Source organism: Mesocricetus auratus, unplaced genomic scaffold (assembly GCF_017639785.1).
Source record: "Mesocricetus auratus isolate SY011 unplaced genomic scaffold, BCM_Maur_2.0 Super-Scaffold_100003, whole genome shotgun sequence".
Taxonomy (NCBI): Eukaryota; Metazoa; Chordata; class Mammalia; order Rodentia; family Cricetidae; genus Mesocricetus; species Mesocricetus auratus.
Window position 1 is genome coordinate 26,827,526 of NW_024429188.1, and position 24,755 is coordinate 26,852,280.

General features: G+C 46.7%; 1 protein-coding gene across 1 annotated transcript; it reads right to left on the reverse strand.

The window, feature by feature from the left end:
• Positions 1 to 98: 98 nt before the first annotated feature.
• Positions 99 to 24,372, reverse strand: Prkx (protein kinase X-linked). The gene is given in 10 exon segments (XM_005077970.4): positions 99 to 2,801; positions 3,010 to 3,158; positions 3,524 to 3,601; positions 4,272 to 4,329; positions 6,420 to 6,515; positions 8,223 to 8,342; positions 13,563 to 13,826; positions 15,832 to 16,000; positions 23,958 to 24,030; positions 24,032 to 24,372. Coding segments are annotated over 9 exon segments (1,077 nt in total). The 5' UTR covers positions 24,125 to 24,372; the 3' UTR covers positions 99 to 2,801; positions 3,010 to 3,032.
• Between the last annotated feature and the right edge of the window lie 383 nt (positions 24,373 to 24,755).

A 24,755-nucleotide genomic window follows, 5' to 3' on the forward strand; every position in this document is an offset into this window, starting at 1 on the left:
ACTGTTGTTGGTGACCGGATGATTGTGCTCATTAACCATTAAAACTGTTGTTTTATGGTGTTACTCCGGATTACAGGAAAAACCAAAGAAGAAACCGATTTCTTAACATACAAACTTTTATTAAACAAACCTGGACTCAATAGTATTATTTTATAAATTAGACAGCAGAAAAAATTTCCTGGGGCAAATATATAGAAAGATATAGATATATACACAAATCACAGTGATTTTTAATTGTGCAGCAGGATTAGAATGTAAGAAAAAAAAGAGGCTTTTTCATTCTGAGTGATAGTTTCAGGCAAGCCAGCAGGTGCTCAGCAGTGAGGACACACCTGTACAGTGCACGCGACATCTGTTACATCAGGAGGTCAAGTGGCGTGTACCCACACTGTGAGAAGAACTAAGGCTGCCAACGGGGTTTGACTCTGGTCCTGTGAGGATTGGGAAGGCCAGGGAGGCTCCTGCTCACTTCCCCTAAGTCACACAAGTAATTTTGTCTATTACATAACCTACTGGAGCAAGCCCTGCCTCCCCACCCCAGGAAATGACAGTGTGCAGTTGGATGCAAAGGCTGTGCGGTTCGCAAGGCAGATCTGATGGGAACAAGAAACGGTACGGACATGGACACGGACACGGACACGGACACGGACACACACACACAAGCACACAGAGAGATGGGGGAATCAACCCATGCAAAAACCTTGACTTTGCATCACAATTTTCAGGTGGTTTGCAGTGTGTGTGAGAAACAAGAATGACAAGCGTCAGGTTTTCATTAATGCTCCCTATGGAATTTATCAAAAAACGACAACAACAAAACAACAAAACACAAAAAAATCCAGGAAAGCGACACGCCTCAAAATCTACAGCCAGGAGTGATAATTCTTCCCCGGCTTTTCTCTCTGACATCAAGACCCACACAACGCTGAATCTTGGCTAGAGTTCACTGAACAGCACAGTGGTTATGACTGATATGTTTTGGTCCAATGCTGAGATATTTGCACAGCCGGAGGGTCATGTGGACAGTATTTAGCCATCGAATCACATTTTACAGTGTAACATGAAACAGCACCATTCCACAGCACTTAGTATTTTATCTCTACTAAACACTAAAAAGAAAAATCAGTCTTGGTTGGAGAGCATGGGGATTTGTTTTTAAATTAGTATTGGTTACTGATTGTTTTTTCTTTTGTACTTGGTTCGAATCAAACCACCACCTGAGGAATCTGTAACTTATTAACTGCCCCACTGCTTTATGAGAAGGTGCTGGGGGCACACTTCTCCTAGGACATGTTTCCCTCATCCTTTTTCCTGGTTGTTTCTGCCCCATCAACCCTTCCTAATTTTATTTTATTTTTGCATGTCAACTATGTGGACTGCAGAGGACTCAGGTTGGGTTCCCAGCATGCACAGGGCAACACACAACCACTTGCATGTCCAGCCACAGGGTCTCTGGAGTGCCTTGCTGGCCCCCACATGTATTGCAGTCACATGCACACACACTAAAAACACTAAGATAAAAAATTATGATTCCTATGCACTACCTGATGTCACTACAATGACATCACATGGTATAATTTACAGCCCAATTAAAGGTGTTACATTTGATTTTTAGGATCAGGGGTCAGATTGCTAAGTACGTTAGGAGCACACTGTGGTCCTCATATGTGTTTAGAATTAAGGCAATGTTTCCTATGCTAATTTTACATTATTTCTTATGTAATATCAAATGCTGACAGCACCTATGTGGGTCAGCGTGTCTATTCCGTTTGATTATAATCCAGAATTCTATCTCCTGTGTATGTCTGTTCGTGGTACATAACCCGGTTATTTTGCATATTGGAAAGGGTTGGGAAAACTCACTGAAAATACAGCTCTGTACAAACGTTCAGAAAAGTTCCCGGTCTAGAACCTGAGTTTTTACAGATGGACAAGACTGGGAGGACAGGATTGAGTTTGGTGGGAAGAAAATGCCATTTATGACAGAGGAGGGAGTTGAGGGGTGGATCCTTGAAGTTCCCTTTTGGGAATGTGGATAAATCTGTAGTATCATAAAAAGACAAACTTTGCACCCAGGTTGCCATATGGCTAATGCAGTATGCAGAGTTCTGGCTTACCTTTAGGAAGGGATATTTTACTGGAGACGTCTAAACTGGAAGATTGGGAAAAGCCACCTGTTTGTGCCATATTTGAATGAGGAGCCTGCAGGGCATGTGCCTTCCCGACTTCTGAGTTTATAGTGACCAGAGAGGAACAAAATAAACAAACAGTGACTAAACAACACACATACATGACTGCAAAATGCATAGAAAAGCATTTTGAAAATGCATACATCGCACCCTTTTTTTTTTGCCTGCAGGGTGACAGATTTTTCAGAAAGTTTTGAAAGTAAACAAGTCACAGGCATGTCAAAGTACCAAATGTCCAGTTTTGCACAATGTCTGTGCATATACATAGTGACAGCTATCATCAAATGGGTCAAATTCAAACTTACAAAATTCAGTAGAACAACAACAACAAAACCTAAACCCATGGCAGGAACACAAGACTCACGAAGAAACAAAACATCTACAGTTTAACAGGCTTTGCAAACTTCCCACCAGGCAGGTTTCCAGTTGTGGAAATGAGGCCGGGTCCTGAGGGCAATGATTCCGTTAACCTTGAAGGGATAGTGGATACATATACTGAATCCTTCTGGTTTTTCAGCAAAAACAAAACAAAACAAAACAAAACCAAAAAACCAAAAAACAAACAACAAAAACAGTTCTGGTCCTCAGTGCTGCATGGAATTCTTCACGCTCCTAGTGAAGAAAAAAGGAAAGGGGGCGGGGTTAAGTGGTTGGTAACACTTACTACCAACTGACCTGTCAATCATTGTAAGAAAGTCTGCATACTGGCTAACTCACCATCTTTGGTTGCATGGAGTGTATTTCCCTCGTGGTAAGTTCAAGGCTATTCTCAGCTACATGACAACCTACCTTAAAATTCAGAAAAGACAAAAAGTTTCACCTTGCAGATGTCGGTTCCCATCCTCAGAAATTTTTGAACGTTTCCAGTTCTTTGTCGGACACAGGAGGGGTCTTGTCCCAGTCACTCTCTGGATAAGTCTCAAAGTTGGAAGTATCGCCATCACCCGATAACTTGGGCACAATGGGTGGCTAAGTGTCACACAAAATAAATAAATAATTGACTCATCATTAGACAGAAATGTGAGGAAGTCGGATACTTTTGTTGATTGACAGTAATGTTTGCATGGCTCATGGGGAACGGTGGTATCAGACAGCTCAGTGGGGACATGCAGTGCCTGTCACTCGGACTGTAAATTTTACAGGGAGGGGCTAAAGGTACGTTGGTACTGCAGTTGCAAGGTGTACATAAACACAGACATACACACATGTAGGTAATTACTAACTAAGCCTCTGGTAAGTTAATTTGTAAGACTGAGACACAGCAGGAGCTCGATGGGCGGTTAGGAAAGGATATGGAGGGGTTCGTTTAGTTCAAGGGTGTATGATATTCCCACCTTCAGTTTCCTCTGTGGCACAGACTCCCAGTCCACACCCCGGAACCACCGGTGCCGCTTGATGTCTTCTACCCCGTTCTTGAGAATAAACATATACACTCAGCAAAAGGTATTTGAAAAACATTGTGTGTTTGTGTAGCATGTGTAAAATCTCTCTCTAATAAGGCAGTTAAAAAAAATAAGTGACCAGGTGTGGTGGCACATGCCTTTAATTCCAGGACTCTGATGACTGAGGCAGGTGGATGTCTGTAAGTTTGAGGCCAGCCTAGTGTACATAGAGAGTTCTAGGACAGCCAGACTCCATGGTGAAGCCCTGTTTCAAAAATCAGTAAGGACAAGTAAATTAAAACTCTTAATAAGAATAGTAAGTCAACATGAGTAGCGGGGCACACCTGTCATGCCTGCTCTGGGAGGTAGAGGTAGGTGGGTCGCATGTTCAAGGTTATTCTCAGCTACATAGTGACTGATTCCGGCCTGGGCTACATGAAAACAGCAAAACATGGGCCAGAGAAACGGCTTCTCTAGCAGAGGATCCAGGTTCAGTTTGCAGCACCCACATGACAGTGGCAGCTGCAATGAAGCCGGTGCGCTCTGCCCACTGTGGTGGGTAACGTACCCATGTGCTATATACACAGAATTAATAAAAATCAATAAATAAACCACAAAATAACTTGAACATTGTCTGGGACCCTCTGAGTGGATGCTGTTACCATCAGTGTGCAAACTGGAATACTCTGGCATGACTCACCTTCATGCTGCCCAGACGCCGGGTTCTGTCCACCACCAGCAGCTTCTTGATGAGGTCCCTGCATGACCAGAGCAGACTTCATTTAGACCTGGCAAATGCCAGAACCAACGCTGGCACAAACCCCACCTGCACCCACACACAGTGTGTCCATGGGGAAAGCATTTGTGGGGAGCGGCTTGCACCCTGGGCTCCTACCCGTAACAATGAGCTTCAACCCTTGACCTCTGGCTTCTGCCCTCTACATGCCAGGGCTACAGAAGTGTGTGTCATTTACATGGTGAAGGATGGAGCCCAGGTCTTGGGGCATACCGACAGCACCAACACTCAACTCACTGAGCTACAGGCCCATCCAGCCACAGGCACTCTACCCACTGAGCTACAAGTACGCTATGCAATACTCAATTCCCAAGTACTCAATTAGTAATTACCTCTAACTCTACCAATTGAGGTATAAGCACTGTCCTCACTGAACAACAAGCACCTAGCCAACTGTGCCACAAGCACCCTCCCTACTAAGCTACAAGCACTCTGTGCACCAAGTTACAAAAGCTCTAGCAGCTGGGGTGTAAGCACTCTAACCCAGTCAACCCTGCACACGCAATCTGCTTGCTGCCCTACAAGCACTCCACCCACTGAGCTACAGGCCCTCCATCCAGGGAATTTTGCCTGTAACCCTTCAGCGCTGATCTATCCCAGCATCATGCTCTCCTGGGTAACTGACAAGGCTACTGTGCAGGCCCACAGCTGTGTTCCTTTACCCAGTTCTGGAGAGGGAGACTGAATTTGCAGGCTGAGCACACCTGCTGAGTGAAATCGCAAACGCGTCACTCTCCTGCGTCTTTATCGTGGATAAAAGACAAGAGAATGCAAAGGACAGGACAGTGAGGGGTGGTAAATCAAAGACTTTAAGGCAGGGTGAAGACAGGTATGCACTCGTGTGCTCAAATGCCCTGCAATCCAGAGCACCTATGATAATATCTGACAGGGATGAAGTTCAGTGGAAAGGGTGCTTGGAACTCAGTGGGCAGAGTGCTGCTCCTGTGCTTACGCACAGTGAGTACGGTGCTCACCCAGCCCTGGGTTCCATCTGCTGCACTACACACCCTGGATACGGTGGCACAAGTCTGTCACCCTGCTTTTGGGAGACTGGAAAAGGAGGATCAGAAATTTGGGGCTACGTGGGACCTTTCTTCCCAATTAACTAACTAAATAAGCAATTGGAGATCAAGGCTCATTCTGATTAGAAAACACTCAACTCTGATCACATTCAAATCAAGGAAAGTCAAAGGTGTTCATATAGTTTTAACCCTTCTTTTTCTTTCCCACTAATTTTGTCATAATCTTCATGAAAATGGATGGTCAGCATGAATACTGAGCACATTTTTTAAGCATCATGTTGACCTCTAAACATCTTGCATGCAATAATTCTTTATGATGGGTGCAATTTCAGTGAGAGGGGAAAAATTAACATTTGTAAAGCCACAGAGCTTCATTCTTCTAGCTTAATAAATAAACCAATCTCAGCAAAATGTACCATAGATGTGTATAGAACTGTCAAAAGAACATGAAGAAAAGCCTGGGACCCCAGCATCTCCTTCAAAGTCCTACCTGCAATAAACTAACTTCCTCCCACTAGGCCCCTCTTCTCTTGGTGGTTCAAAAAAGAGCTAAAAAATTTAAACAAGTTAAAACGTTAATAAATAGGCCTGGCATGGTGGTGTACAGATTTCACCTCAGAACTCAGGGAGCCAACATCTCTGAGTTCAAGGGTAGTTTCATCTACACAGCAAGTTCCAGGACAGCTAGGGCTACAAAGTGGGACCCTCTCCCAATTTGTAAACTAACAACTAATAACTTAAACAGATGAATGGATGGATGGACAGAGTGATCGCTTATAAAACTGGTTCCAAATCTGCAATAATTTCAACAACTTCTATCTCAAAAGGAATGAGATATGTAACAGGCCTTCCAAATATTACATTTCAGTGAAATGAGAATAAGTAAAAGGTTTTCCCTTCCCGGTGGAAAAAGTGACTGATATAAGTAATGAATCAAGAGTGTTTGCCAGGAGTTTGTGCTAGCCATATTATTTCACAAAGTGTTGGAAATAAACATAGGGACAGGGCAGGAAACCGCGAGAGCACTTACTTAGAGGTGAAATCCAAATGTTTGGGGAAATCTATTTTGCAGGCAAGGATTTTCTGGTAAATCCCAAAAGGGTTGTCATCGAAAAATGGGGGAAACCTGTTGCAGAGAGAAGTGTGTAGTTTTAGCAGAATTAAATACAGAACTATGCGACTTTTTGCCAATTACTATTTTTGCTTAGTGAACGGAAAAATTAATTTGTGTCAGATGGATCTACTGCTTGACAATTGGCAACATGGCTGTGTGAAGACACAGGAGACAGATGGTCTCAGGAGGTAGTGTAGCCACAGGAAGACAGGGAGCGCATGGAGGGTCCTGATTCCTGCAAAGAGCCTCTGTTGATGGCTTCCTCCCCAGCCAGAGGTGAGGCTGATAAAAGAAACCTTCAAGGGGTGGGGCTTAGTGGAAGTTAGTTAGGTTATTGGAGATGTGCCTTTCAAAAAGACACTGGGACCCCAGGCTCTTCTTCACAATCACTTCAGCATGAAAACAGTAATTTTCTAGTGATTCTAAAGCATTTCCTTGTGTGTGTGTGTATGTATATGTTATAAATTATATTATGTATATATTTGTGCATATTAATGTGGTTTTATATGTACAAATTTCGAAGAAAATATATTTCATGGATTGTTCACACACAATATATATACAAATTGTCCAGAACACATGACTAGGACATCATTTGCATATAGGGTCTTTGCCTAGAGAATAAGTGACAGATCTTGACATGAGTCCACCCTGGGTAAGGATGACCCTAAGTATAGTAACAGTAACATCAAGACAGACAGAAGGGATGCACCCTCAGGAGAAGTCATGTGGAGATAGGATTGGTGGGGCCACAAAAGTCAAGATTATTTGGAGCCTCCAGGAGCTGTAAGAGTGGATGGATGGGTGGGTTGATGGGCAGATGGATGAGTAGGGGAATGGATGGGTGGTGGGTGGATGGATGAGTGGGTGTGTGGATGGGTGGCTGGATAGATAGATGGATAGGTGGGTGTCTGGATGGGTGGCTAGATGCATGTATTGGCGGGTAGATGTATGGATGCATGCATGTATGGATGGGTAGATGGATGGGTAGGTGGATGTTCCCTCTTGAAAAATTTCATAGTATTTTAGTAAAATCGTCCTGCAAGCTGTTTTTCTGTTTGGTTTGATCCACAAAGGATGAACTTTCTTTCTATCTTGGCACCAGGGAAAAGCCCATGGGGCTGGAATAACTGTCACTTCCGCAGCAGAAGCCAGTGACTCTTTAGGTCTACACAGGTGAACACTGGCATGGTGTTGGCCTCCAATTGCCCCAGCTATACCTAGACCTGTGAGCATCTCAATTTCAAAGTTTACACAATTTTCTCAGGTGTATACTAGACTTGACAGATACCAGAAACCCTCAGGAAGACTAACCTTCCTGTCAACTGGGAGACAGAAACAGAGCTCATCACTCCCACGTCCTATGCATTGCCAAGAAAGGGAATTTAGTGTAAAACAAAACAAAACACAGTCTTGCCTTCCTTGCCTGCTCTTCCATCACTACTAACTAAGCTGTTGGGCAAGTGTCATTTGTTCACCATGGGTACTATTCAGGCTCATGTGTCATCCCACAAAAAAAAACATGAATGGTACACATAAGGAATTATTAGATGTCTATGAAAATTTAAATTCTTGTTTAAGTCACCCTCTACATCTTGATAGTGGTGTAGATGAGTGCATCCATGTGCCAAGTGTTAGAACGGAGATTCCAAGGTATTGTGTGGTGTGTGAAGGAGACATTGTGTGAATACAGCCACATTTGTTAGGAGAGTCACTCACCCAGACAACATCTCGAATATAAGGATGCCCAGTGCCCACCAGTCCACGGCCCTCCCATGACCTTTGCTCTGAATGACTTCTGGGGCAAGATATTCTGGTGTCCCACAGAGGGTCCATGTCCTGTGGGGTGACAGAAGCACAGAACCCATAAAGTTTGGAAGGCGCTGTAACATACAGTTGATGAAGGCCATGTCACAAGCATGGACACCATGCAGAAAACTGACATATGACCACATAGGTTGAAATTTCCTAACTGAAAGAAACCAAAATGCTCCCAAATCTAAAACTTTCTGAGCACCAACTCAAGTGACAAGTGTAACATTTCACGATGTGAAAGTATTTGAGGCACAAGCCATATTTACTGTGGGCAGACCCATTTTCTAGGCATGTGGAAGCTGTGGAGTGAGCTTTAACTGTCAACTGACACAACCCAGAATCCCCTGGGAAGGGTCTCAGTAAAGGATATCCCACATTAGCCTGGCCTGTGGGCCTAAGTACATGAACCTGTCCCATAAAGCTAAGGGAATACAAACTTTGGGCATTCACTATGGCTCAGCTGGTAAAGTTGCATAAGCCTAAGACTGATCCACATAAGAGGTAGAAGGAGAGAACGGACAGCAAAAGGCTGTCCTGTTATTCCCACACATGCACCAGGCAGATATGTGTCCAAAAATTCAGCATACACACAATGATGATGATGATGATGATACAGAAACACTCCTGAATCTAAGCCCCTTTCCTTGTTTGTAGCACTGGCTGGCCTCAAACTTGCCCACCCCTGGGTTGTCATAGACCACCACACCCAGCTGCTCCATGTATGTTGATAACTGACCCTACAGTGACACGCTCTTCACTGAATGCCTTCCTTACAAGCATTACCATATATAATTTACTTAATGGTCTCATGGTCATTTTCTGGCCTCTGCCAGTACTGTTCTCACATGAACATACACACAGATACACATAATTAAAAAATAAAACTGAAAGTAGTAAAGAATACTAGGAAAGGAGAGAGTGGAAAGTGGGTAAATCAATATGCAGTAGTAATCACCTTTAACATTAGTGATATGGTCAGGGAATGTGGCTCACTTGGTAGAGCACACATCTGGCATGCGGTAGGCTCTGGGTTCAATGTCTAGCATGGCATACAAAAGAGGTGGAGGCAGGAGGATCAGAACTTCAGAGTTTTTGTCCATTTTGAGACAGCACTTCTCCGTGTAACATCCCTGACTGTCCTGGAAATTGTTTGTGTAGACCAGGCTAGCCTCAAACTCACAAGAGATCCACCTGTCTCTGCCCTTTGAGTGCTGGGATCAAAGTTGTGTGCTATCATATCCAGTTTTAATTTATATTTAAAAATAGCCAATTGGTGTGGCAAACACCTGCTGACATCTGCAAATTGCACAGCATATAAAATAAGAAAAATCGATTGTTTCTTTCTTCAAAAGATTCAACTAAAAATAAATTAAGCCCTGGGCTTTTTTCTTTTTTTTTTTTTTTTGGTTGTGAGACTTTTGACGACCGGTTCTTTTTCATTAGGGGTTATAGGTCTATTTAAATTGCTTATCTGTTCTTGATTTAATTTTGGTAGGTGATATCTATAAATTTCCAATTTTGTGGAGTACAAGCTTTCAAAGTATGACCTGATGATTCTCTGGATTTCCTCAGTGTCCGTTGTTATGTCCCCCTTTTCATTTCTGATTTTGTTAATGTGCATGTTGTCTCTCTGCCTTTTGGTTAGTTTGGATAAAGGTTTGCCTATCTTGTTGATTTTCTCAAAGAACCAACACTTTGTTTCATGATTTGTTGTATTGTTTTCTTTGTTTCTACTTTATTGATTTCAGCTCTCAATTTGATTATTTCGTGGTGTCTAGTTCTCCTGGGTTAGTTTGCTTCTTTTTGTTCTAAAGCTTTCAAGTGTGCTGTTAACTCTCTAGTATGACTACTCTCCAGTTTCTTTAAAAAATTAAGCCATACAAGATTGAATAAGCAACACGTGATAGAGCTCTAAAATGAAATATCATTCAGTCACGAAAAGGATGGAAAGTTTGACAGGTGGCACCACATAGATAAGGAGGCCATTGTGTAAGTTGGGCATAAAAAGGAAAAAATATTGCAATGATATGTGTGTATCAAGGTGTGGCCAGGAAGACCCAGAGAGGCACAATGCACACCAGGAGAGAATGAAGAGAGTGACAAGTGACTGCTTCATGGTTCATGGTTCACCTGATGAAAATGTCCTGGAGCTGGGACCATGGTAAAGTTGACAGAGCACTGGCCCAGTGTGCTTGAAACCCTGCAGAGATGCTCAGGGGGTCAAAGCACTTGTGCCAAGCCTGACAACCTGAGTTCAACTCCCAGGACCCACATGGAGGCAGGAGGGCACTGACACTTGCAAGTTCTCCTCTGACCTCTCTACCCTGGAACATCCTCCCATCCAATATAAATAAATGTAATAAATCTTTTTTCAAAAGTTGGCTTGGGTGATGAATCAGTGAGTAGGAGTAGTTGTGGGAACCTGAGTTTGATTCCCAGCACCCACATGGTGGTGGTACAACCACTGTAACTCCAGTTCCAGGGGACACGTACAAGTCACAGCACAAGGACTTCCTAAAAAGGACTCAGGAAGGTTGATGGAGGGGAGGACACAAAAGCCTCTGTGCAGCAGACCAGACAGAGCAGGGAACAGATGAGCAGGAAAGTTCTGTAAGCAGAATGGACAAAAGGGACTCAGGCCCAGAAGCTGTAAACAACGGATCCAGACCTGGTGCGAGGGATGGTGCGGTTCAACTCCGACACTTGCAGGGATGGAAGTATATGTCAGTGAGTAGACTGCCTATGGTTTGGTGAGTCAGGTGCTTGGAGCTGAATGGGTAGAGGACTTGCTTAGCAGGCACAGAGCCCAGATTCTATTCCCAGCATAAACAGGGTGTGGAGATGCTCACCTGTCATCTCAGCACTCGGGAGGTCAAGGCAGGAGGATCAGGAGTTCAAGGTCATCCTCGGCTGCCTGGTAAGTGCCAGGTCAGTCTGTGTAACAAGAAAACTAAATGACTCAGAGAGATACTGGGGTTGAAACTTCAAGCTGGAGTTCAGAAAGGCAAAGCAGCCGGTCACTAGTTCTTACCACTATCTCAGGCTGAATGGGCTGATCCTGCTGCCTCTCCTCAGTGAAGCTGGAGAATCCTCAATGTGGCTGGAAAATGAATGCTCTATACACCTTGCTCCTATCTTACATACCTCTCATGAGTCCTGGGATTAAAGGTGTGAGCTATAATTCTCTTTAGGACTAGATCAATTTTGTGTAGATATGGATGGCCTTGAATTTAGAGAGATCCTTCTACCTCTCAATCCTGAATCCTGGGATTAAAGGTGTGTACCACCGCCTCCTAACTGGGGTTAAAGGTGTGTGCCTGGTTTCTATGGCTTGTGGCTGACTCTGCTTTCTGAATCCTCAGGCAAGCTTTAATAAATCATAAATAATACAAGTGTGGGCTGCACATACTCCCTCTACCTCCCACCCCTCCCCAATGGAATCAAGTAGAATTCAGTCAGCCACAGACAGGCTCCTGTGTGCTTCTGGGCCCACTAACTCAGATTTCGATCCTTGTAGCCTGACTCAGTTAGAACAAGATCAGGGCAGATAGAGCATGGCAGCCCATGAGGTCATGGGTAACTGTACCTGAGACAGCTCTGCTTACCTGACTGGAAACTGAGTCTTTCTGTGTCTGCCTCAGGCTGAAGGCTTGCCTGCCTTAGGCAGAACTTTCTACAGCCTTGAACCTGACTTCTTTCTATAGCCTTGAACCTCTATGCACACAATTATTTTTGCGAAATGCCCCAATGGCTGCCTGGTTGGTCAAGGGTATTTAGTACACTCTGCTAGTACTGGGACCTCAGAGAATCTGTCTCCTGCACAGAGACACCCTGCTGAGGCCAGAAAGTACCTGATTCCACCAATGCAAAGCCTTCTCCCCCCCCCCAACCTCTTGGCTATGGGTTAACAGGAACGTGACACCATCTTCTTTGTTATCTGCAAGGAGCTCCTTAGCCATGAGCAAAGGAACCTAAGGAAAGAGTTCTATAAATAGAACACACTAAGATGGAGGCTGGAGAGGTAGCTCAGCCTTAAGAGTACTGGCTGCTCTTGCAGAGAACCTGGCTTCAGTACCCAGCACCCACGTGACTGTATACATCTACCGGTAACTCCAGTTCCAGGGGATCCAATGCCCTCTTATGACCTCTGTGAGTAACACACACACACACACACACACACACACACACACACACACACACACACACAGAGTACACACAGACATAAAATAAATACATCTTAAGGCAAAAAAATACAACATTAAAAACTGAACTGCCACTGGGAAGTGGCAGAACATGCCTTTAATTCTAACACTCAAGAGGCAGCAGTAGACGGATCTCTCTGAGTTCGAGGCCAGGCAGGTCTAGAAAGTAAGTTCCAGAACAAGCAGAGCTGTTACACAAAGAATGTCTGTCTCAAAAAAAAAAACCCAATAGAACAAACTGAAAAACTGAACTGCCATGTGAGCCAGCTTTAGTATCCCTGGACATATATGTTTGTGTATATAAAATATACAAGCATATATATGTATTTATATGTATATACATATATACACAATTATATAAATGTATATAAACGTATATAAATACATAAATTGTGTAACTATAATGCAATATAGAGATGCATTTAAATATATATACATATTTGCATATATATATATATTTGTATACACACATATATTCAAGTATGAAGTCATTCACACACAGACAGTATTACAATTTTCCAGAACAAAATTCAACCACTTTGATGACAGAATGATTTTCTCCTTTGCTCACAACCTGCATGGGCACCCGCCACTCCCAAGGTTGAACAGTAGATGTGAACTGTTCCCTGCAGACTCAGGCATTTTAACACTTGGTGTCCAGCAGGTGGTGTTGCTTGAGAACACTCTGGACAAGCTTTAGGAAAGGCGAACCCTTACTGGAGGAAGTGGGTTTGATAACCCAGCCCTACTTCCTTTTTACTCCTCTTGTATACGGCTGCCCTCTATAATGCTCCCATTGGCACATGATCCATATGAAACCAGGGACCAACTAACATAAACCTGTTCTTCCTTAAGCTGCTTTTTAGGAGTATTTTGTGACACCAATAGGAAAAGAAATGAGATACCCATCCAGACAGATGGAGGGAGAGGTGCATCACACCAGAGCCCACCACACATCTTCTGTCCATTTCTGTCCACCCATCTAAATCGAACCTTCAATTTTCAATTAACCTCTGATGACCCCATGATTGCCCCTGCTCACCTATCCACCAGCTTCTTGGAGAAGCCGAAGTCGGTGAGTTTGATGTGCCCTTCCCGATCTAGAAGGATGTTTTCGGGCTTCAGGTCCCTATAGACAATCTCCTTGGCGTGCAGGTACTCGATGGCACACACAATCTCTGTGGAGTAGAAGATTCCAGCAACTGAGGAGAAGCGGCCACGGTTCCTCAGGTAGGTGAACAGCTCACCACCAGGCACGAACTCCATCAGCATGTACAGAAAGCGGTTGTCATGGCCAGTCCAGAACCTGTGAGACACAACAGAGTGCATGATGGGGGTGTGCTCAGATGTGGATGCAGATGGATGTTGGTGGTTGACAGACACCGACGGCAAGACATGTATACAGACTGTGGATACACAGAGGTAGATGTTCCCATTAATATACCGGTATACTCACACACTAACAGGTGCATATATGCAAATGTCAAAATATAAATACAGGTATCAAGATAAACACACAAACAGGTGCAAACATATGCATGTGCCCTGGTTAGCTCCCACTGTCAACTTGATGGCCCAGAGTTACTTGGGAAAGGTCTCAGTGGAGAATTTCCTATGTCAGACTGGCCTAATGGGCAAGCCTGCAAAGAGGCTTTCAGTTGACTAATGGATGAAGACCATGCCCACTGTGGGTGACACCATTTCCTAGCTGGGGGAAGATGTGTTGTCAGCTTTAACACAGCCTGGAGTCACCTAGGTAGGGTCTCAGTGAGACATTTCCCACACCAGACTGGCCCGTAGGTGTCTGCAGGGAGTGTCCTGTTTGATGACTGACATACGAGGACCTGCCCACTGTGGAGAAGGCTTATTGGGCTAAATGAAAGTTTTCTGCTTCTGGTTCCTGCTCTGACTTTCCTCAAAGATGAGCGTGGGGTGGGGGGAGGCGGTGACAGAGAAGTGAAATCCGAGTTAACTCTTAGTACCCTTTGGGTTACTGTTTTATCAAATGAAAAGAATCAAAGTTGGGCAGTAACTAATAAGGACGTTTAAGATGTCCTATGCCAATTCACCCAAATGGTAAGGTTGTGTTTAGATGGACTGTGATTGCAGGTTGATGTTAATATGTCACAGGATGCTATGTGAGGATAACTGAGGCCAAAGTTAGTAGGGAAGGTATATGGTAAGCTGGTGTTGTCCTAGGTGGGACCTTCACCAACATCTTTACCTTAACCAAAACTATGTTATCTATCTATCTATCTTCCTTCTATCCACCAATCATCTATTGTCTAGCTATTTAACCTATCTACCCAACCATCCATCCATTATTTATCTTTATCATCTATATCATCTCTATATTAACATCTATTATCCATCTGTCTGCCCATCCATCCATCCATCCATCCATCCATCCATCCATCCATCCATTTGTCATCAATCTATCATTCAAAAAACTCTCACCCAGCTACCAAGAGGTTTTCATCCACGAACAGCACTGCTTTCCAGGGGCACCTCTCCAGAGACTGACTCCACCTGACTTCATTCCTGGTTAGACCTCTGTGTGCATATTCCTCTGGCGTAATGGGTGCACAAGGTGAGGGGTCATGGCCTCCATCACTTTTACAGGGGTATCAACATCGAGGAGACTCACGTTAGTTAGCATCATGGGGTCTAGTCAGGTCACACAAAAAGGAGTTGTTATAAAAACTCATGGAGCCAGGCGGTGGTGGCACACGCCTTTAATCCCAGCACTCGGGAGGCAGAGACAGGCGGATCGCTGTGAGTTCGAGGCTGGGCTGGACCGACAGCCTCCAAAACAATACAGAGAAACCCTGTCTTGTAAAAACCAAAAAAAAAAAAAAACACAACTCATGGGTTGGATCTGGAGGGATGGATACGATTAAGAACACTTGCTGCTTTTGTGGAGGCTGTGAGTTCAAATCCCAGCACCCAGTTGGGCAGTACATAGCCACCTGAAACTAAAGTTCCAAGGGGCCTCTGTGGGTACGTTTTTGGTGTGAAAAGGCACACACAGTTAAAAATAAACCAAGACAAAAACTGGGTAGCATCTCGTACCTCATACCACTGAGCTGCAAACACTCTGTTAGGGGAGGGCAAGCACTCTTTCCACCAAGCTACGAGCACTGTATTAGCTGAGCTGAGAGCACTATATCCACTGAGCAACAAGCTCTCGAACTGCTGGGCTACAGGCACTCTGCCCACTGAGCTACAGCCAGCACTTCCCCCACAGAGCACCCTTGACAGAATAACCTTGGGGAAGTAGGGAACGGAGAAGGAAGGAGCCAGGGACTCACAGGTTGACGAGGAAGGGATGACTGATTTCCTTCAGGACTGCCTTCTCATTCTGCACATGCTGCTCCTGCTTCAGACGGATGACATCCGGGATGCTCATAATCTTCAAGGCATAGTACCGCCTGCCTGTTTTCTCCTTCACCAGGTTAACTCGGCCAAAGGTTCCGGTCCCTGAGGAAGACAATGCAGCCAGTTAACTCTCCCCTGAATCAGCATTCATAGCTGAGGAATGGACACCGTGTCGACACAGGACCTTAAAGCTGGACACAGGGAGAGAAACTTACATGAGCGCCGAGGACTTTATGGTTTTGTTTTCATGCACCACTGTCAATCACACGGCCAAGGAAACAGCTCTGAGGGTAAAGGGCTTGCTTTGCAAACCTGACAACCTGAGCTCGAATCTAAACCCATGTAAGCCAGGGTACAGGGTGGTTTAAATCCACTCAACAACTTTCCTGTGACAGTCTCAAGGATGCTATAGCATGCAACTACACATACATGTAGTAATAACAATGACTAAAACCTAAAAAAAAAACTGCCTGCTTTGTGCACTGGAGATTGGATTTCAAGGTGGTCACAATTTAAACACTGATATGGGAAGAACCCAGGTACTAGATGCAGTGACTCCTCACAGAGCACTTTTTTGTTTCTGAAAACAGGGTTTCTTTGTGTAACCTTGGCTGTCTTGGAACTAGCTCTGTAGACCAGGTTGGCCTCAAACTCACAGAGATCACCTGCCTCTGCTGGGATTAAAAATTTGTGCTACCACCACTGGAGATGTTGGAGTACTTTGGGGGCTGGAGAGATGGCTCAGAGATTAAGAGTACTGGCTGCTCTTCCAGAGGTTCTGAGTTCACTTCCCAGCAACCACATGGTGGTGCAATCATCTTGTAATGAGATGTGGTGCCCTCTTCTGGCATGTAGGCATAAGTGCAGGCAGAACACTGTATACATAATAAATAGATCTTTAAAAAAAACTAAAAAAGACATGTACTCAGAAAAAGCAAACCTCACTGGACAGTAGTGGCGCACGCCTTTAATCCTAACACTCAGGAGGCAGAGGCAGGCAGATTTCTGTGAGGTCGAGGCCAGCCTGGTCTACAGAGTGAGTTCTGGGACAGCCAGGATAGTTACAAAGACAAACCCTGTCTCAACCCCCTGCCCCCTAAAGAAAAAGAAAGAAAGAAAGAGAACAAAAAGAAAACCTCAAAAAATCCCAATCTTCTCCCACCATTGCAAACACGCAGGATGTTCCCCACAGCAAGCTAGAGCTAGGCAAAGGATCAAAAAGAACACACTCACAGCTAGACAGTGGGCTGAATAGCCCAATGACCATGAAAACCCCGTTCCTTCAGCACTAAAGTCCTGATAAAGGAGCAAAAGGCAGGCTTTGTCATGACCAGCCTCAAAAGTGTGTTTTTACTTTGCTACCTTAGCTTACAGTCCATTAACTGGGATATAAAATAGGTCTCTGTAGCTTTGTTATTTAGAATAGGGTGCCAATCAGTCAGGAGACACCTGCCACAGAGCATCACAGGATTGCAGGAGGCACACAGAGTCACAATTGGCCCTGAGTGGAAGCCAGGCATGGCCCAGAGTGGATCAGATGGGTAAAAAGTGTGTGGGAGTGTTTATAGACATTTAAAAGGGAACTGGGGTAATCACGCTGAAAATGCTCTTAAATAACCTCATCAGGGTCTGCCCCAGGCTACCCGTGAATATGGGATTCACTGAGGTGGGAAATCCCACCCTGAATGTGGGCATCACCCCTCCTTCGCTGTGGCCCTGGACTAAGTACAAAGGAGAAAGAGAGCTGAGCCTTAAGCAGTCACTTCTCTCTGATGCTACCACACTCCTGTCTCCATGATGGGCTGGTACCAGTCTGAGCCAGAATGATTCCTTCCTCCCTTAAATCCTGATTACCAAGCATTTTGTGACGGCAATGAGAAGAGCAAGTGCCGTGACAGCAGAGCCGTGCCTGCGCTTGTGCCCGGTGGATGGCACATGACTTTTGTGGCTCACATACACCGTGCGAGCACAGCCGGACAGATGCACTGCGATGTGCAGTCCGCAGCACGGCTTCTGCGTCAGATGGCTGCCGGCCTGTTCCCTTCACACTTGTGCCTGTGGCTTGTGGGCGCAGAGGCAGCTGGTGGTGTGGATTACACAGAGCAGGGGAGCTGCGGAGCCAAAGCACAGGCTGAGAAACCTAACACCGTGGAAAAGCACAGTACAGCAGAGTGCCAACTGCCAGAAGCTGCCAGAACAAAGACAACCAGAAAGTACCAGAAACTCCCAGGGCAAGGTGCTATGTATTTACTGCCTAGTGGGAGAAACTTAGCTCATCAGGGGTACGTCATTGAAGGGGACACTGGGACCCTGGTCTCCCCTTCTCTGTTTCCTGGCCACTATGTAGTAAACACCTCTGCTCTACCACATGCTCCCATGATGCATTGTGTCACCACAGGTCCAAAGCAATGGAGCCATGGACAGTCGGCTTTGAGACCAGGAGCTAACACAGATCTTTATCATTTTATTATGCCAGGAATTTTGTCACAGCAATGGAAAGCTAGCTAGTACACATTTCACACCAATTTTCAAAGTCTGTAGAATGAGCTGTGTTGTCATCAGGCCCAAGCATAAGTTGACTGTCCCTATACCACCTCCGACCTCCACCCCCATTCCCTTGGCTGTGAGCCAGCAACACAACCCACAATCACTCAAATGCATATTGCATCTGCCCATCCAAGTCAATGTACCAGCATCCTTCTGTGATGCAAAATCACTCTGTCTTCAATGCCTAAGCCCCAGCCATTCACACCAGTCACTCTAGGACAGTCCCTTGACCTGAAAACTGACTCCCAGGTCACGGGGGCAGCAAGGTAACAAACATCACCACCCATATTAATTGCACATGATTTATAGCCCTTACAGACTCCGAGGCTGCCCTCTATGTCATATGGATGAGTGGCTTCCCCAATGAAAAAAAAAATGACTACCTCAGAGTAGGAAGATGCTGCCCACACACTGAGCACAGTCTTCAAATGATAGTCAAGTCCACATACATGGGTACCTGGAACCTTACAAGAGTACTTTTCTGTATGTCTGGCATGGGGGAATATGAATTTTTATGTGGGTAGCAAGGCTCCTGGGTGAGCAGGCACAGATGTTACATGGAAGAGATCCAGATGCCCAGAACTAGGTCTCAGTAACAAATGGGGCACAAGTAGGACACAATTCCAGTAGGCTATGTGGATGGGTGCAGGTTTCTTTCCTTTTCTCCATCACATTGGAAAATGGTGATTTTTGTCCCAGGTCCATATAGCACCTGATGTGTTTAAAGAGGTGGGCGGGATGGGATGGAGGTGCAGCTCTGTGCTGGAGCGCATGCCTGGCACAAATGAGTCCCTTGGCTGTATCCCTGGCACCTAGCACAACAACAACAGCAATAATAGTAATAATCACAATGATAATACTACTAATAGTTTTCTCATGAACTGGGTGTGTAGCTCAGTGGAGTGTTTGTCTAGCATGTGCAAGTCCCAGGTTCCATCCCCCCGAAAGTAATGATAAAAAAATTTCCCCACATTCCATTCCCAGCCACACAAAGGAAAACACAAACTCAAGAGTGGACTGAAAGCACAACCTGGAATGTTCCTGCAGGAGCCAAGTGTCAGGTGTGCCGATGTGTTATTAGCACTGATGGCCTCCCACAGGAAGAGCCAATCTACTAAGCCACAAGCACTCTACCCAGAGTTCCAAGCACAGCATCAACCGAGTTACACCCTCAACCTCAGGGGAAAATCTTTTCAAAATAAAGGAAGTGTGATGGCCTGATGGTTATTTCACATAGGAAATACAACTGAAAGTAAGATATTTAGTGGAGCATAAATGAAGCCCTGGGCTCCATCTCCATCTTTGCATAAACTCAGCCTGGTGAAGTAGGCTTTAATTCTAGTACTTCTGAGGTAGAAGCAGAAGGATTACTATTGATTTGAGGACAGCCTGGACTACACAATGAGTTCCAGTAAAGCCTGAGCTACATACAGGGGGAGACTCGGGAAGGAAAAGGGGAGGAGGGAGGAGACTTAAAAGGGAGAAGGAGATGCTCTTACGCTCTTAGTGCAAATGAGGCTCTACAATCAACGCCCAGCACTTCAAAACTAAAATGCAAATCTGAGTGAATCCAGAGACAGTCTCAGAATGCACAAGTCCTCCAGAGAATGACGGTGTTGGCCTTAGAATATGGTTAGAATCAGCCTAGAGCACCCAGGTTCTAGGGGAGATGGAAGCAAGAAGCACTGGCCTGTGTGACTGGTGCTGTGACAAGTTCCTGACTTCCTCCTTCTTGGTGGTGTCCCCAATCTGGCCCCACCCCTAGAGAAAAATCATCTTGTATCTCACTCTAGAACCACCATCAGTGACTCAGGACAAGTGCCTCAAGAGAGGAAGATGAGGATCCCAGGGGCTGAGGAGATGGACAGACACACAGTCAAGGCTGAGGAGGACAGGGTGGACATCTTATATCCTAAGAGAGTGCTCAGGAGAAAACGGTCAGGAAAAGAACCCTGAAAGAATAAATCAAGGCAGTGAATAATTCCAGATGGATGCCAATGGGTGGGGTTCTAGATGGTGCAAGTAGGTTGTTTTAGATGAAGCAGGGTGGGTGGAATTCCAGATGGTGAAGATGGGTTCAGTTAAGATAGCACAGGGTGTGTGGCTTTCAAGACATACATAGGTTCAAGTCAGAATGGCCCAGGTGGACTTCAAGATGGCACAAACAGGATCAAGCAAAAATGACCCAGAGTAGGTGGGATTTAAGATGGCACAGAGTGCGTTCACCTCTTGTCCTCCTGCCAAGGACAGGAGTATGAGTTGTAAGTGCATCAGCCCTGTCACCCTGAGGCTCTAGGGAGGGCCTTCCCTACCCAGTCCACCTCCTGGTTGCTCCAGATGTCCTGTGGCCATATCCTCCATCTCACGATCCTTCACTTAATCAGGACCGATGCTTGGCTTGAATGATAATGAGCCCCGCCCCCATAAACCACAAGTAATTAGAAGGTGGCCCTCAGGGATGTGGTGATGAGGTGAGGGGCCTTGTGCACAGCATTCTCACCTTTAGGGACTTTGCAAAAAGAGAGAACAGTCCAGTGCATGATGGGTGAACAGTCCCTTTCTGGTGTATGATGGGACTGCTCTAGAAGGAGCCAGAGGCCTTTGAGGTACAATGTGGGTAAGTGTGTATTTGCATACCCATGAATGGTATGCAAATCTCACACCCTACTCCTTTATTGCTAACCAGGCATGTGGCAGTGAGTGGGGCTTGTGCAGGGGATGATGTCATGGATACAGGAGCATGATACATCCACAGGCATGGGTACTGGTGACCGGTGGTACTGACTGATCGGTGATTTACTGATTTTTTTTTTGACTGAATGATTTTTTTTCCTTTTTAAGCACCTGGGTCCCCAGCCATGCTGGAGAACCTCCCACCTCAATGTAACAACTGCAAGTGTATCCTAGATGGTTCTAGATTCAGATTATCACCACTATGGACTACCAGGTGGTGCTCCCCTCCCCCATGGGGCACTCAGCAATTCTAGTGTATAAGGTGTTTGCCTGGGGCAACTTGACAGTCAGCCAGTCATGTGACCCTACATCTAAGGACGAGACTCACGGATGAGTCCAGGGAAACAAGAATGCGGGAGAGGTCCGGACAACCCGAGGAGTCCTGTTCAGCAAATTTCGATCTGAGATCCACTGAGCTGCAAGTACTCTACCTACTGAGTTACAAGTACTATGTCCACTGAGCTATAGGCAGTCTGCCCACTGAGTCACAAACACACACCCACTTAGCTATAATACTCTACCCACTGAATGGAAGCACTGTATCAACTGAGCTACAAGTACTCTATCCACTGAGCTATAAATAGTCTGTCCACTGAGTCACATGAACTGTATCTGTAGAAACACAAGCAGTCTTCTGGCAAGGCAGTAAGCACTACTCCAACTAAGCTATAAGCACTGTACCCACTGAGTCACTTCCTCAGCCTGGAATGTTCTTTACTTGAATTTCCAAACAAACGGAGAAATGTTTCAGGTAGGAGGCAATACCATCAATATTTCCTGGAGAATGTAGAGTGGGGTGTGTGCAGGTGACTGACGGGTGATGCAGGGCTTGCCTGGCGAGCTCTAGAGCACGCCATGAGAATGGGGGGGGGGGTTGGTTCCCTGCAGACTTTGGTGGTGTGTACTTGTAGGCACCAATATTCCGGGCCAGCCTGTTCCACACATAAAGTACCAGGAAAGGCAGGGCTACACATGGAAGCCCTGTCTCAAACACCCCCAAAGCTCCATGTTTGTCATAGACACGGTCTAAATTTATGTGAGCGTTCAATGAGGAAAATGCTTGTACCTCAGTTAAGTGTGTGCATATAAAATGAAAGGATGAGTGGGAGAGAGGGGAGGCAGACCTGTGCACCCAGGTCCTTCTAGAAGGTTCGGAGGGAACAGGCTCACAGTATACAAAGGTTGTAGGACTCAGGATGTGACATAGCTCAGAGAGGCTCCCAAGATGCCCAATTCAGTCCATGCTCTGGACGCAGTAAGGCGGAAAGAGGGCTCAGTAGGTGAAGGAGCTTGCTGCCAAACCCAAGGATTTGGGTTCAATACCCCGGATCCACTTGGTGGAAGGCAGAATAAGAGACACGTAAAAGTCAATCCCTGACCCCCACACTTGTGCTGCCCCCCCATCACTGCATGCACAGTAAATTAGTGAATTTTAAAATTAACACAAGAGCCAGGTGTGGTGGCATACGAATTTAATCCTCACACTTGGGAGGCAGAGTCAGGAGGATCTCTAGGAGTTCAAAGCTAGCCTCAAGTCTACAGAGTGAGTTCCAAGACAACCAGGGCTATGTAGAGAGTCCGTGTCTCCAAAACCTTCAGAAAGACAAGGGTGGAGAACCAGCTGAGGCGCTGAATGCCTGTGAGCTTCTATGGTTCCAGCACTGGGAAAGCTAAGATTGGGGATTGCATGGAGTCTTTAGTCGGCTTGAATGTATGCAGAGACAACTCATTAAGGGCCGGGACTTGGTTCCCAGCACCTTATAACCAATCTGCCGGTGGAGTAGAAGGACTGACTGCAATGTCAGCATTTGGGAAGGGTTGGTAGGGGAATGTGTACTTTAAGGTCACCCTGGACTACACAGTGACAGGAAGGCCAGTCAGGGCTACATCATCATCAGTAAACGGCAGTCAAGCGGCTCCAGTTTCCCTCAAAAGACAATCATAAATCGGGACGCAGCAAGTGTCAACCTCCAAACGGGAACCTGGATCGAACTCAGGTCGCAAGCTCCTTACCCACGGGGCCATCTCGCCGCCCCGCTGAAAAGGTGTTAATTCTCCATCAGCCCAGGCCCTGAACCCCGACTTGACTTCCTCCCTTCCAGCATCGGGGTGCACGGACAAGTCTCTAGAATCTCTGCCTGGAACCCAGAGGATGACGCCAGTCCCTCCCTCCTTCCGTCCCTCCTCCAGGAACACTTTGCTAAAAATCAACACACTGAGGGCAACTGTCCTAGCGACCGAGGTGTCTGAGACGCTCCGGACTCCCAGGGTCAGACTTGAGAAGCTGCCACCCACACGCCTCGCGCGATCCCAGCCCCCTTGAAGCATCCCGGCCCATGCGGGAATCCACCGGCTTCCCCAGCAACCTGCGGGGTCACGGGAGACCAAGTTTGGAGTAACTAAAGAAAAACCGAGACCCGGGCACACAGGAGATGCGGGAAAACATCGGCATACCTACCCCTGAAGGGTCCCCCAGAGGTCGCAGCCCTCCGAGCCCCACCAGGGGTCCATACTTGGGAGGCTGAGTTATACCACGAAGCATCCTGGGCCTGAGCGGGTGCGCAAGCGCCAGGAAGACCGGGCGTGGTGTCCCCGGGGTGACTGGCACCCCAGCAGGGAGTCACCGAGTCCCCAAGGTGAAGTCACCTCACCTTCCTTAAAGCTTTGTAACGTGGGGCCACCCCGTTTCCGGAGACCGTGTACTGAGTGTGTGGGATATAAAAGCCCCAGGGTCACAGGGGACCCTTGAGTGACCGCCTACTCGCGAGTTCTCACTCACCCACAGTGGCCACAGTGTCCCAGTCCTCCAGCGAGTGTCCAGCTTTGTGTGGAAACGACGTCCTGGACAGGGGGGTCTCCAGCTGGCGCCGAGACCTTGGCATCGCCAGGTTCGTCTCGGGCCGCAGGATCCTTCCCGGTCGCCGCGGCCCCCGCGGGCGGCTCCATGGGGCGGGGGACGCACCGTGCGACGGCGGCGCAACAACAGCCTCGGCATCAGCAGAGGCCTCGCACGCGCGTCTCGGCTCCCACGGCCGTAAGGACAATGGAAGCGCGCACAGCAGGGCTCAGAGCGGCGGGAGGGTCTCGGAAGCGGCCAGGGGGCTCCGCGAACGCGCGTGGGGTCCACGGGACCGGCGCCAATGGCAACGCTCTTCCTCCCCGGCGGAAGCCGGCTGGGCGGGGACCGGTCTACGCCGGCGGGGGGTTGGGGGGCGGGACCACGCGCTCCGCCCTCTCGCCTATCCCGACCTGGGAGGAGCCTGGTCGCAGCCCCGCCCTGCCTGTTACTCACCCGCGGGACCCACGGGACACACCTACACCAAAGTAAAAGAGATCGAGGGGACTGCTCCGGGGAAACCCGGCTAAAGCCCCGCCCCCTCGGCAGGAAGCAAGAAAGAAGAGGCGCAGGGACTTCCGGCTGCCACCCGTGGATGTCCCTGGCAGAACCCGAGCGATGGAGAAGTGGGGGCACCAGGGGGGAGGAGTCCGGGTGGGGCACGGCTTCCAAGAGAGTTTCCCGAGGCTGGGGGATGGAACTTACAACGTTGTCTGGCGAGCGCTACAAGCGCCCCGCGGT